General features: G+C 50.9%; 1 protein-coding gene across 8 annotated transcripts in view; it reads right to left on the reverse strand.

The window, feature by feature from the left end:
• Nucleotides 1-15,141, reverse strand: part of LOC105495618 (glutamate ionotropic receptor kainate type subunit 5) — an 83,792-nt gene that overhangs the window by 17,084 nt on the left and 51,567 nt on the right. For 5 of the 8 annotated variants that reach the window (XM_071088170.1, XM_071088171.1, XM_071088165.1 and 2 more), the window contains 3 exons: nucleotides 10,218-10,430; nucleotides 10,020-10,129; nucleotides 9,367-9,540 (listed from right to left, as the gene is read on the reverse strand). In XM_071088170.1, the coding sequence (XP_070944271.1) occupies nucleotides 9,367-9,540; nucleotides 10,020-10,129; nucleotides 10,218-10,430 (497 nt within the window). The remainder of the gene's footprint in view (nucleotides 1-9,366; nucleotides 9,541-10,019; nucleotides 10,130-10,217; nucleotides 10,431-15,141) is intronic. The other 3 variants (XM_071088168.1, XM_071088166.1, XM_071088167.1) reach the window with 3 other exon arrangements.

Here is a 15,141-nt window from a genome sequence, read left to right on the forward strand (position 1 = left end):
ACGTGCCTGTGGTTCCAGCTACTCAAGAGGCTGAGGTGGGAGGATTCCTTAAACCTGGGAGGTTGAGGCTGCGGTGAGCCAAGATTGTACCACTGTATTCCAGCCTGGGCAACAGAGAGAGATCTTGCTTCAGAAAAAAAAAAAAAAAAAGGAATATTTTATGACACATGACTTATATAAAATTCAAATTTCAGTGTCAGTATCCATAAATAAAGTTTTATTGGAACACAGCCACACTCATTCATTTAATGTATCATCTACAACAGCTTTTATACTACAATGGAAGACTGAGTAGCTGGAACAAAGACCATATGACAAACAAAGTCCAAAATATTTTACTTAGGGCCAGAGCAGTGGCTCATGCCTGTAATTCCAGCACTTTGGGAGGCCGAGGCAGGAAGATCGCTTGAGGCCCAGGAGTTCAAGATCAGCCTGGGCAACAAAGTAAGAACTCTCTCTACACACACACACACACACACACACACACAAAAGTAATAATAATAATAATAAATTAGTCAGGCACATAGTCCTAGCTACTCAGTAGGCTGAGGCAGGAAGATCCCTTGAGCCCAGGAGTTTGAGGCTCTAGTGAGCTATAGTGACACTGCACTCCAGCCTGAAGACAGAGCAAGACCCTGTCTCTAAAAAAATAGGGATAAAGATAAAGATTTAAAAACATCTTTACTTAGAGAAAATATAAATGTTTGAGGTGATGGATCTCCCAATTACCCTGATCCCAGCATTTCACGATGCTGAGGTGGGAAGACTGCTTGAGCCCAAGAGTTTGAGACCAGCCTGGGCAACATAGTGAGACTTCATCTCTACCAAAAACAAAAAAATTTAGCCGGGTGTGGTGGTGCACGCCTGTGATTGTGATTCCAGATACTCAGGAGGCTAAAGTGGGAGGGTCACTTGAGTCTGGGAGGTTGAGGCTGCAGTGACCTGTGATCACACTACTGCACACCAGCCTGAGTGACAGAGCAAGACTCCATCTCAAAAAAAAAAAAAAAAGTCACCTGTACTCCCAAAAATATGTACAACTATTGCATAGAAATAAAATTTAAAAGAAAAATTACTGGCCAGACACGGTGGCTCACGCCTGTAATCCCAGCACTTAAGGAGGCTGAGGCGGGTGGATTGCCTGAGCTCCAGAGTTTGAGACCAGCCTGGGCAACATGGTGAAATCCTGTCTCTACTAAAATACAAAAAATTAGCCAGGCATGCTGGCGTGCGCTTGTAGTCCCAGCTACTTGGGAGGCTAAGGCAGGAGAATTGCTTGAACCCAGGAGGCAGAGGTTGCAGTGAGCTGAGATTGTGCCATTGCACTCCAGCCTAGGCGACAGATCAAGAGTTCATCTCCAAAAAAAAAATTTACCATCTGGGCCAATGCAGAAAAAGTTGGCCAAACCTTGCTCTAAGGCCTAAGCGTACATTGTTTATAAGAAACACACTTGGGGTGGGGCATGGCGGTTCATGCCTATAATCCCAGCACTTTGGGAGGCAGAGGCGGGTAGATCACTTGAGGTCAGGAGTTCAAGACCAGCCTCGCCAACATGGTGAAACCCTGCCTCTACTAAAAATATAAAAATTAGCTGGGTGTGGTGGCATGTACCTGTAATCCCAGCTACTCAGGATGGTGGCATGTACCTGTAGTCCCAGCTAGTCCGGAGGCTGAGGCAGGAGAACCACTTGAACCCAGGAAGTAGAGGTTGCAGTGAGCTGAGATCACACCATTGCACTCCCCGACACTCACCACACACTTGGTCAGGTGTGGTGGCTCATAGCTGTAATCCCAGCACTTTGGGAGGCCAAGATGGGAGGATCACTTGAGCCCAGGAGCTCGTGACCTGCCTGGGCAACAAAGTGAGACCCTATCTCTATTTAAAAGAAAAGAAAAGGAATGCTCTTTAAATATAATAATCTAGATGGGTCGAGAGTAAAAGAATGGGAAAAGATATGCTATGCAAACATTAAGCATCAGAAAGGCAGAGTGCCTATATTAGTATCAAATAAAGTTAACTTCAGAACAAAGAATGTTACCAGGAATAAGGAGAGACATTATATAATGACACGCGTCAATTCATCTAGAGGACATAACAGTCCTAAACATTTGTGTGCCTAATTACAAAGCTTCAAAATGCATAAGGCAAAAATGGATAGAATTGAAGAGAAATGGATAAATTTCCTGCAATTACAGGGTTAGATTTCAAAACTCCTCTCAATAACTGATGGAACAAGTAGAAAATCAGTAACGATAGAAAAAACTTGAATAACGTGATCAACCTACTGGCCCCAATTGACCCTTATAGAACACTGCACCCACCAACAGCAGAAACACATTCAATGCAACTCCACATAGAACATTTACCAGGACAGACCATATGCTGAGCTCTAAAGCAAGTCTCAATAAATTTAAAAGGATTAAAGTCCTCTAGAGAATGTTCTCTGACCATGATGGAGCTAAATTAGAAATCAATCATAGAAAGATCTCTGGAAAATCCCCAGATCCTGTCTCCATCACTGCCTTGCGTGTGACCTTGGAATTGTGCTGCAGCTTCCTCACCTGTGAAGTTAGTACAATTGTAGGCCCTTCCTCACTGGGTTTTGCGAAGAGTGACTGCGTTCATCTGGCACACAGCAAGTGGTATGCAAGTGTTTGCTCTCATTGTCTTGGTGACACAGGACCGGCCCGGAAGAACAGGCTCCCACCAGCCTGGCTGCAGGACCCCAGAGCAACCGCTTGTCTTACCGTGACCCCCTCTGTCCTCCCTGCTGGCAAGTAAGAATGGCCAGGGTCCCTGTAGGTCATATAGATCTGAGGGGCCTGAAGGCAGGAGATGCTGAAAAGGGCCTCCCAGACTTCCCACCCTCACATTCCCAGCATGTGATAATGAAAACAGCAGCTGTCCTCTGCAGAACACACGTGCAAAGTGCTACACTAGGCACTGGGATGGGGATGGAGTGAGGGCTTGATAGAGAGAGATGAATTATACAGCCTCCTGCAAAATAAAACCAAAACCCCAAGGCACAAAGACCCAGGGTTTGACTCAGCCTCTCCAGAAACCAAGTCTCTCCAAACCCATCTTACTGGTCAATGCTGTCATTCATGCAAAACAAAACTGTTTGCCCAGGCGCAGTGGCTCACGCCTGTATCCCAGCACTTCGGAAGGCCGAGGCGGGTGGATCATCTGAGGTCAGGAGTCTGAGACCAGCCTGGCCAACATGATGAAACCCCGTCTCTACTAAAAATACAAAAAATTAGCCAGGCGTGGTGGCTGGCACCTGTAATCCCTGCTACTTGGGAGGCTGAGCCAGGAGAATCGCTTGAACCTGGAAGGTGGAGGTTGCAGTAAGCCGAGATCGTCCCATTGCACTCTAGCTTGGGCAACAAGAGCAAAACTCCATCTCAAAAATAAAAAAATAAAAACAAAACAAAACAACAACAACAAATATTACTCAGTGCCTAGTACACACCAGAAATGCACCTCTTGTTTTAATTGAGGGATGACTGGGTGTTGTTTTGTTTGGAACTTTGCTGAGAGCTGCTCACTGTTGGGGGAAATCCTGTCTCTGACAGCAACTCCACTCAAACTCGAGACCCAAGTCAAGACCCTTGCACTAGCTGCATTAGCAAATCACGTTCACAGTGACTTGTATTTTCACAAACATACTTATTCATCAACTATTTTGATGTGTCAGATATCAAGTGGCAACATAATTCTGTTAAATTATCTTACTTCTCATCATGCCACTTACTCATTCTAAGCAGGCACCGACTGTTGTATTCTGTCTTCTGGTGTAGCCACACCCAGGCATTTGTGTATTGCCATAATATTACTTTATTAGAAGTCACTTCCCTGCTTTTTCTCCTTCATATTGCAATTAGGGCGTTATATTGATTTGTTTACAAATTATGCGTGTAGGAAGATATATTACCCTTGAATTTCAGCTCGGGGTGGAAAAGGATGTATTAAAAAATATTTGTTATAAAAAGAGGGTGTTGGGTCTGCAAGCACTGAAAACTCACTGGTGTGAGCAAGAAGCCCCATTTGAGGGATGGCAAGGGCAGAAGGAACCCACAGCAAATGAAACAGGACCAGAGAAGTTGGAGGAAACCAGGAGGACACAGAGCCTAGAAGCAAGGAGAGAGTTTCTAGTAGGGTGGCTAACCTGGTGAATGCTGCCTGGAGGTAAGACAGAGACTGGAGGCATGGATAAGGGGTCATACGTGCCCCTGGTGCAGCTGGGGTTGGGGGAAGGTGGGCAAAGCCCAACTACTGGCTAGATCTGAGGTTTTGTGGTTTTCTCGCCAGGAGGGCGTGAGGAAAGGAGGACCTTGGGAAAAGTTGAGGACAATGGCTGCAGAGACAGCCTAGGAGCCACCTAGAGATGGATGAGTGAAAGCAGGAAGGGCTCAGAGAATGGGAAGAGGGAGGTCAGAGGACTCATCGCACCAAGTGACCAAGGGAGGGTCGGGAGGGATGGGGTCCACGGTCAGAGTGAAACCTTAGAAATGTTGACTCCCGGCCGGGCGCAGTGGCTCACGCCTGTAACATCCCTGCACTTTGGGAGGCCAAGGTGGGTGGATCACGAGGTCAGGAGATCAAGACCATCCTGGCTAACATGGTGAAACCCCATCTCTACTAAAAATACAAAAAAAAAAAAAAAATTAGCCGGGTGTGGTGGCAGGTGCTTGTAGTCCCAGCTACTTGGGAGGCTGAGGCAGGAGAATGGCGTGGACCTGGGAGGTGGAGCTTGCAGTGAGCCGAGATCGCGCCACTGTACTCCACGCTGGGTGACAGAGCAAGACAAGGAAAGGAAAGGAAGGGAAAGGGAAAGGGAAAGGGAAAGGGAAAGGGAAGGAGAGAAAAGAAAAGATGACTTCCAGCCAGGTGCCATGGCTTACACCTGTAATTCCAGCACTTTGGGAGGCCAACCCAGGTGGGTGGATCACTTGAGGTCAGGAGTTAGAGATCATCCTGGCCAATATGGAAACACCCCATCTTTACTAAAACTACAAAAATTAGCCAAGTAAGGTGGTGCACACCTGTAATCCCAGCTACTTGGGAGGCTGTGGCAGGTGAATCACTTGAACCTGGGAGGCGGAGGTTGCAGTGAGCTGAGATCATGCCACAGCACTCCAGTCTGAGCGACAGAGCAAGACTCCATCTCAAAAAAAAAGGGGTAAAAAAAAAAAGAAACGTTAACTCTGGAGGCAGAGTCGCCCTGAATAGTGACAAGACCTCGGGTGTGGCTGCAGGAGGCTGTGGGCTGAGGGGGCCTTGGAGAGGAGGGGCCCAGTTGGTGGGTTCTGGCCAGGCTGCTGCAGGTCAGCTACCAGCCAAGTCCTCAAGGGTGATGGCACCAAATCCCACCCCCTACACTGGACCCTGAGTCCCACAAGGGCAGGGACTGGCCTGCTGAGTCATGGTGCTACGTCACATCTGCAGATTCTCAAACATCTGCTGAATGAGTGAATGTGTGGGAGGACTTTGGGTGCAGAAGAGAGTGGGCCCCAGGGCCAAAGGCTCCGATGAGGGAGGGAACATGAGTGGGAGCTGTCCGGGTAACAGCGATGGGAAGGGGCAGAAAACAGCTGGCTAGAGAGTGTGACCCTCAGGAAAAGGGCCCCTGGCCGGGCGGCAGAAGCAGTGACCAGCAGAGAGGAGGCCACTGGTCTCCCCCAACCCGGACGCCACCATATTTGTCACGGCAGGTCTCCTGGGCGCCCTCTCAGCACCTCACACACCTGGCCCTCTCCCTCTCTAAAATGCTCCTCCCTCTCCTTGGCATGGATGACTCTGTTTCTGCCTTTAGGACTCAGCCCACTTCACCTCCTCAGGGGACCCTCCTCTGACAGCCCCCATGCTCTACTGTTCTGTTACTGTATCCTGTTTGGTTCCTCAATAGCACATTTTATGTGCATCTGCAACATCATTATATAGAAAATATTAGTACATTTCACCTGGACTGTGTGGCTGGCAAAATAGGCCCCGCCCACCAGCACCAAAGAAGTCTCTATTATAATCCCCAGAATACGTGAAGATGTGACCTTACTCGGCAAAAGGGACTTCGCAGCTGTGATTAAGTTAAGGATCTGGATATGGGGGGGATTACTCTGGATTATTCAGGAAGGCCCAAAGGAATCACAAGGATCCTTATGAATGGAAGAAGGAAGTTAGAGAGAGAGATTTGTGGATCCTATGCTGCTGGTTCTGAAGATGGAGGAAGGGGCCATGAACCAAGGAATGCAAGTGGCTTCGAAACGTTAGAAAAGGTAAGGAAACGGGTTCTCACCATAGAGCCTCCACAAGGAACCAGCCCTGCCAATAACTTGATTTTACCCCATTGAGATCTATTTCAGACTTCTGACCTCCAGAACTATAGGAGAATAAATGTGTATTGTTTTAAGCCATTAAATTTGTGGTAATTTTTTGCAGTAGCAATAGGAAACAAATACGGCTATAGGGCTTTCATTGGATTTTTTTGGGTTTTGTGCCTTTTTTTTTTTTTTTTTTTGAGACGGTCTCGCTCTGTCATCCAGGCTGGTGTGCCATGGCGCGATCACAGCTCACTGTAGCCTCAACATCCTGGGCTCAAGCAATCCTCTACAGGGGTATCATCGGAAATGATGCCCATCCAAAACCGTTTAAAAAAACCATCAAGACTTGCAAGTGTCCAAGCCAAGTGAATTGCTAATGCCTGCCATACCACCGTTAGTTCCACTTAGGAGAAGGGAAAAAACTGCCACCTATTAAGGTTAGTCTTGAATTGAAAAAGGCACAAATTAGATAATATCTTTGGGACCTATTCTTTGAATAAAATAGGATGTCCAGTGTCGATTTATCTGTTTACTAGTTTATTATCAGCTCCTCTGCCTCTCCAGGGCAGGGATGGGGCTGATTCCTCACCTGAGTGCGTGGCACATGGACAGGCTCAATAGGCATCTGTGAAATTGTTAGAGGCATGTGAACCAGAGCAACTCCATCTTGAATAGGAACTGAGTAAAATGAGGCTGAAACCTACTGGGCTACATTCCCAGACAGTTAAGGTATTCTAAGTCACAGGATGAGACAGGAGGTTGGCACAAGATACAGGTCATAAAGACCTTGCTGATAAAAGAGGTTGCAGTAAAGAAGCCAGCTAAAACCCACCAAAACTAAGATGGCCACGAGAGTGACCTCTGGTCGTCCTGACTGCTACACTCCCACTGGAGCCATGACAGTTTACAAATGCCATGGCAACGTCAGGAAGTTACGCTATATGGTCTAAAAGTGGGAGGCATGAATAATCCACCCCTTGTTTAGCATGTCATCAAGAAATAACCATGAAAATGGGCAACCAGCAGCCCTCGGGGCTACTCTGTCTATGGAGTAGTCATTCTTTTATTTATTTATTTATTTATTTATTTATTTATTTATTTATTTATATATTTTTTGAGACAGAGTCTTGCTTGGTCACCCAGGCTGGAGTGCAGTGGCGAGATCTCAGCTCACTACAGCCTCCGCCTCCTGAGTTCAAGCAATTGGAGTAGCCATTCTTTTATTCCTTTACTTTCTTAATAAACATGCTTTCACTTTATGGACTCGCCCTGAAATTTTTCCTTGTGAGAGATCCAAGACCCCTCTCTTGGGGTCTGGATCGAGACCCTTTTCCTGTAAAAGAATGACCATGGGTGAGTGAATTCTGTGGTGGGGAGGTGAGGAAGAAGTGTTCCTCAAGAAGGCCAGATACCTGGGGTTGCCCTGGAGAGGCTCCCAAGGGCCTTGAGGGCTAGGCTGAGCTTGGACAGTGCTGAGGGCCCACTGGCATGGGGGAAGGAGCCTGGTCCTGGCCCCAGCCCGGCCCTGCCTCTAGCTGACTACACAGTCTTTAGCAAGCTATTCCTTCTCTCTGGGTCTCAGTCTCCTAATCCATAAACAGGGAGCATATTCCCTGTTCCAAGCATTCTCCTCGGCTCTCCGTGGTTCTTGTGAGGAACAGGAGGTGAGAAGAATTGCAGGAACAGCAACCAAGTCCAGCTGCTATTTAAAGCCCAGGGTAGCAAACGTGGATGCTTACGGAGGCCAGGCCAGCAGGCGACTGCAGTGGGCAGTGGGAACGGGGGTGGATGGGAGCAGACGGTGACACCAGGCAGGAATGCCAGCCAAGCGCTTCCAGATCTCCCAGATTTTCAAGGAAAGCAAGAAATCTAAATTTGTGAGTGAATGTGCTCCAAGTGTTGGCATTCAATTCCCAGTTTCTTAAAACTGTGAGCCAAGGCTGGGCACGGTAGCTCACACCTGTGATCCCAGCACTTTGGGAGGCTGAGGCAGGCAGATCGCTTGATGTCAGGAGTTCAAGACCAGCCTAGCCAACACGGTGAAACCCTGTCTCTACTAAAAATACAAAAATTAGCCAGGTGTGCCAGGCGCGGTGGCTCACGCCTGTAATTCCAACACTTTGAGAGGCCAAGGCAGGTGGATCACGAGGTCAGGAGTTCGAGACCATCCTGGCCAACATGGTGAAACCCATCTCTACTAAAATACAAAAAGCTAGCCGAGTGTGGTAGTGCATGCCTATAGTCCCAGCTACTCAGGAGGCTGAGGCAGGGAAATCTCTTGAACCCGGGAGGTAGAGGTTGCAGTGAGCCAAGATCACGCCACTGCACTCCAGCCTGGCAACAAAGCGAGGCTCTGTCTCAAAAAAAAAAAAAGAATTGCTTGAACCTGGGAGGTGGAGGCTGCAGTGAGCCGAGATTGTGCCACCACACTCCAGCCTGGGTGACAGAGGGAGACTCTCTCAAAATAACAACAGCAACAACAATATCAAACCTGTGGGCCAGACACCACAAGCTGTGGGTGTTTGCCGTCTGACATGTAGTTTCTTGGGGCTTGGGACGGGGGCAAAGAAGTTCTGTCTGAGATACTGGGTCCCTGTGGGACTTTGAGAAAACATCTAGGCAGTGACAGCTGTCTTGGCTTGGAGATTCTATGTCCCTGTGATGACCAGGGCAACGTCCAAGACAGTGACACTGATCCTGTTACAATTGTACCCCTCCTGCCCACACAAGGCTGTAGGGCTCACAGAGCACTCTTCCATAGCAGCCTCACTGAATCCTCACAACCCTGAGACGTGGGCATCTTTCTCCCCATCTTTCAGGGAAGGCCACTGAGGCAAGGGGAGGGGTGCGACCTAGCCAAACTCACACAGCCAGTGAGCGGCAGAGCTGGAGCTCAGCTCTCCCCACCCCATTCCTCGTCTTTCAGCTCTGCAGGGGGAAACGGGGAATCAAATCTGCTAGGAGATGCCACAGCCCCAACCCCACCCAGGCCTCAGATGGGTCCCTCCCCTTCCCCGGGCAGAGGCAGATAGAAAGCTTCTCACCAGACTCCGCTGACACAGCGTGTGGACAGCGCCCGGGGCATGATCTCTGAGCCCTGCTGCATGAAGCCCCCCACGGGAAACCACAGGCTGTTGCCCAGCGTGTACTGGTTTTCCAGGATGTGGGGGCGTGCGCGCAGGCATGGGTGCGGGTTATACCACTCGTAGGGGCTCAGCCTGTGGAGAGATGTGCAGCGGGTGGATGGAGCCCAGGGCCCAGGTTGGGAGGAAAAGGAGAGAAGCAAAGGAAAAAGATGAAGTCACAGCGATCAGAAGAAAAAGGGGAGAGATGGAAAAAGGAGTGAGATGGACAGAGACACACAGAAAAGAGGCAGAGAGAGATGCACAGAGATGGAGACAGAAGAGGCAGAGACAGACACAGAGATGCACAGAGAGAAACAGAGAAAGGAGGCGGTAAAAAAGGGAGAGGAGGGAAGGGGAGAGACCCAAACACAGAATCACAGAGCAGTCAGAGCCACAAGGGGAAGAATGAGACTCAGACACAAGGTACAAAATTGAGAAAGGAGGATGCAGGGAATCCAAGGCCCCAAAGGGGAGGCCAAGGACAGTTACGAGAGAGAAGGGGCAGGTCAGTCCCAGAGGCCCCGGCTCGTGCCTCCTCCAGCCCCTTCCTTCCCAGTAAGCAGTGGACTCACCTGGCAGCCAGAAACAGGACACAGCTGACAGCCAAGTAGGCAAGAAGCATGAAGAGCCACACGGCAGGGGAGAAGGGGTCCAGGAAGGAGAAGTAGCCAGGCTTGCGGCCCTGTGGGGAGAGGGAGTGAGACCCAGAGCCACCCCTGGCCTGAGCCTCACACCCAGCCCCTGCCCCACCAGGGACTTGGGAGCCTGACCGGCCCATCTGAGGTCCTGGGGAAGTCTGGCTCCCACTCGCAGCCTCCGAGCCTCCATGCCAGGCAAGCAGCCCACGGTCTCCAGGGGAACCATACCATGTGCACTCGGTAGAGGATGCTGATCCCCAGGGTCATGAAGGGCTTGGAAAAGTCGATGACCTTCTCCCGCTCAGCTGTGATGGTGAAGGCGGCCACAGCCAGGTCTGCCTTCTGCTGGAGGGGAAGCCAGGCGGGGGCGGAGGGGGGCAGAGGGGAAGACAGAAGTGGACAGTTAGAGAGAAATGCATGGAGAGTGAGCAACTGAGGGAGGTAAGAGAGAGAGAGGTAGGGAGCAAAATGGGCCAGGAGCCTGGACTGACTGCAGGAGTCCACCTTGGGCCTGAAATCGGACTCTCATCACATATCCATCCTCATCATCTCACGTCTCCAGGCACACTGACTCCGTCCCCTAGGCCTCAACTGTGCCCCAGCATCAAGGGCTGGGGGTGGGGGCTCTCCTCAAACTCCAATTCAAGCACCAACTTCTCCCTAGGGCCATAAAAGAGCCAAGGTCCTGAAGGGGCTGAGACTGGCAGAACTCGAGATAATACAGGCCCAGACAGAACACAGAGCAGGGAGAGAGGATGCAGGGCCCAGAAATGACCCTGGGTAGGGAGGAAGGGTGCAGGTCAGCATGTGTCCACAGCCAGTGGAGACATAACCCAGGCCCCGGCCCAGCGTATAGTCAGGGAGATAGGGCACAAGCCCCAAACAGCATCCTGGTCAGGAGATGACACCAGTACCAAAGCACAACCCTGGATGAAGGAGAGGTGGCCCAGGCCCAATACTTCACCTGGAGTCAGAAATAGATGGCACAGGACCCAGATACAAACCCAAGGTCGGTGAGAGATGGCACAGGCACAAAAGATAACCACGAGGTAGAGAGAGGTGGCACAGGCTAAAAACAAAACCCATGGTCAAAGAGAGAGCAGACAGGCCCACTGTGAAATCCAGGGTTGGGGAGAAAGGACACAGACCCCAAAGATGACCCCAAGCAGAGAGGGAGATGGCCCAGGCTAAACAGCTAAAGCCAGGTACGGGAGAGATGGCACCAGCCTCGATATAACCGAGGAGCAGAGTGAGACAGCACAGCCCTGAAGCATCATCCAGAGGCGGCGGTGTGGCAGGGGCCCAGAATGTGGATTTGGAGAATCTCTCTGGGAATTCCTGGGTGTTGAGCATAGGGAACTTCTCTCCCCTTTCTCGTACACTTGCCACTTTTATGACTAATACGTTAGTCGTTGTGGGAATCATCACAACTAATATAGGACTCTAATTATTTTAAGCACCCACTGGGGGTCTGTCCCAGCAAGGCCCTGCTTGATGGCCACATCCTCATTTCAGAGAGGAGGAAGCAACGGCCTTTCAGGTGGGCTCCGGTCCTGGGGCCAGACGCTCAAGATCCCACTTCCTCCTGAAAGCCTAAGGGCCCCCCATCCTTTGTTCCCACACTGGCCTTCTCCTCACTCACTCCTGGGGCCATGCCTCAGGCCAGACACCTGCCTCTTGCTGGGCCGGGCAAGGACAGCGGCTCTGCTCCTGAAACACTCCTTGGATCTGTCCATTTCTCTACAACTCTACTGCCTGGGCCTGGGCCACTGGTATCTCACTCCTGACTACAGCACTGGCTGCCTCCCTGGCGCCCCGTCGCCACTCATAACCTCCCAATCCATTCCTCACATATAAGCCAAGGGGACAGTCTCCTGTTTAAAACCTGTCATGGCTTCCCCCAGCACCTAAGACAAAACCCTCTCATGGCCAAGAGGCCCTGGCGACCTGGGGCTCAGCTGCCCTGCCAGCCTCCCCTCATATCTTCTGTCTTGCTAGCTCTGCTCCAGCCACGATGGCCTGTTCTTTCCTCAACGCAGCAGGCTCATGCCCGCCTCAGGGCCTTTGCACATGCTCTTCCCCAAGCTCTTCTTCCCCATTCCAGGCTCCCATCACACCCACCCCTTCAGCCCTCACCAAAGCAGCCTCCAGACCCCACCTCACTCCTACCCTAGGGTCCTCTCACATTCCCCAGGCCCTTTTTTTTTTTTTTAAGATGGAGTCTTGCTCTATCACCCAGGCTGGAGTGCAAAGGCGCAATCTCAGGTCACTGCAACTTCCGTCTCCTGGGTTCAAGTGATTCTCCTGCCTCAGCCTCCCGAGTAGCTGGGATTACAGGGGCATGCCACCATGCCCAGCTAATTTTTGTATATTTTGTAGAGACGGGGTTTCCCCAAATTGGTCAGGCTCGTCTCGAACTCCTGACCTCAGGTGACCTGCCCACCTCAGCCTCCCAAAGTGTTGGGATGACAGGCATGAGCACCATGCCAGGCCCCATCACCCTGTTCTTAGCACGACTGGAGATGACCTTGCTCAGATGCTTGGTAATAGGCTGTCTTCACTCCATTACAGGTTCCTTGCCTGTCTGGCTCAGTGGGGCAGCCCAGAGCCCACAGATGGCAGGTTCCCAACAGACCCTGCTTGGGTTTGACCGAGTACAGCCTCTCTGACTGGCATTCCAGGCAGCCGATGGCTCCCCCACCGCATTCCTGGGCCACTCGCCACCCCTCTCTCTCGTGCCAGCTTCTTTCTGGCTCTGTCTGAGGCGCCTGTCCACCCTGTAGAGCTGGATCCTATCCATCCCTCCAGGGCCCCTCATGCCTTTGCTCCTCTGGGATGCCATTCATGGACCCCCACTCCCTGGACACCACTTGATCTCAACACATCGCTCAATTTGGAAAATATCTGTTTCTTCTCTGCCTGTGCTGCTAAACCACAAACATTTCAGAAGCAAGGCCAGTTGGACATGTCATGTGTTTCTGGCACTGCTCGGGGCCAGCTTAGAGCAGGATCTGCTGTGTCTCATGTCCCATCCTCCTCCGCTGAAACCCAGGAATGTTGCTGCTTCCTCTGGGGCCCTCCCAGATGCAGAGACCTCTTCTTCCCTGGTACCACAATAAAACCTCACGCAGTCAGACACTCGCATGCACACAGCACTTACCCCGTGCAGCCACTGTCCCAGGGTTTTCCTCAGAGTAGCCTGTTTGGTCCCCAGAGCAACCCAATGCAGAGGGACCTCCATTTCTACCATTCTACACATGAAGAAACTGAGGCACAGAGACTAAGCCTCTTGCCATAGTCAACCCCTGGATTCAGAACCACTCCCCGCCTAGGGGCTTTATCTGCCTGCAGCCCTGGTCCCTCCATGGCTGGGGATGCCTGAGGTCAGGCCCAGGTGGGTGACTGCTCCCTGGATCCCAGGGAGTTCAAGAAATGAGGGCTTACTGATGGGAGGAGTCAGTGAGTCCTTGAACCTCTGGCCAATATGGTGGCAGCAGCAGCCTCCACCTCTCCCTGACACTGTTCCACATCCAGTCTTCCATCCAGCACCATCCCAGGCAGAAGCATGGGGGTTGTCCTGTACACAGCCTCTCCCTCACCCCTCACTGCATCCATCCTCAAGCCCCCCGATTTTGACCTCTAAACACCTCTGGAACAGAGTCACTGCTTTCTGCCTCCGCCACTCACACCCGCCCACGCCACCATCTCTGACTGAATAGCTGGTCTCTGCCTCCCAGGACATACAGCCTGCAGCCCCAGAGATCCCAACATATGACAGTCTGGTCACAGTATTCCCCTGCTTAGATTCTGCAATGGGCCGGGCACAGTGGCTCATGTCTGTTAACCCAGCACTTTGGGAGGCTGAATCAGGAGGAATGCTTGAGCCAAGAGTCCAAGAGACCAGCCTAGGTAATGTAGCAAGACTCCATCTCTACTAAAACTAAAAATAAATAAATAAATTCTGCAATGACTCTGCTTGTTCATATTTTTATTTTTAGAGACAGTGTCTCGCTTTGTTAACCAGGCTGGAATGCAGTGGTGCAATCATAAGTCATTGCAACCTTGAACTCCTCAAGTGATCCTCCCACGTCAGCCTCCTGAGTAGCTGGAACTACAGGTGCGAGCCACTACGCCTGACTGATTTTATTTCTTAGAAAGACCAGGATATGGCTGTGTTCCCCAGGCTGGTCTCGAACTGCTGGGCTCAAGTGATCCTCCTGCCTCAGCCAAAGTGCTTGGATTACCGGTATAAGACACGGCGCCTTGTTCTTTTTATTATTACTATGATTATTATTATTATTTTTGAGACCAAGTCTTGCTCTGTAGCCCAATCTCTGCCTCCTGGGTTTCAGGGATTCCCCTGCCTCAGCCTCCCGAGTAGCTGGGACTACAGGCGTGTACCACCATGCCTAGCTAATTTTTTATTTTTAGTAGAGATGGGGTTTCACCACGATGGCCAGGTTGGTCTCAAACTCCTGACCTCAGGTAATCCGCCTGCCTCAGCCTCCCAAAGTGCTGGGATTACAGGCATGAGCCACTGCGCCCGGCCCTATTTTTTATTATTATTATTATTATTTTTTTTTTTTTGAGACGGAGTCTTATCACCCAGGCTGGAGTGCAGGGGTACAATCTTGGTTCAGTGCAACCTCCCAGGCTCAAGCAATTATCCTGCCTCAGCCTCCTGAGTAGCTGGGATTACAGGTGAATGCCACCATGCCCAGCTAATTTTTGTATTTTAGTAGAGACAGGGTTTTGCCATGTTGCCCAGGCTGGTCTTGAACTCCTGACTTCAGGTGATCCACCTGCCTCAGCCTCCCAAAGTGCTGGGATTACAGGCATGAGCCACCGCACCCCATCTTGTTCTTAAACTATCATCCAAACGCCCCACCCAACCCGACGAGGCCCTGACCACACCTATCACCCCAATAAGACTGTGCCCCACACCTGTTCCCCTTATGACACCCTGCCTTACACCTGGCCCCAAAACGTCCTGCACCATCCAACCCCCACAGCCTCACCCCCTACCATCTTGCCCTGTGTCCCACATTGCAGCCAC

Source organism: Macaca nemestrina, chromosome 20 (assembly GCF_043159975.1).
Source record: "Macaca nemestrina isolate mMacNem1 chromosome 20, mMacNem.hap1, whole genome shotgun sequence".
In the NCBI taxonomy this organism is placed as follows: domain Eukaryota; kingdom Metazoa; phylum Chordata; class Mammalia; order Primates; family Cercopithecidae; genus Macaca; species Macaca nemestrina.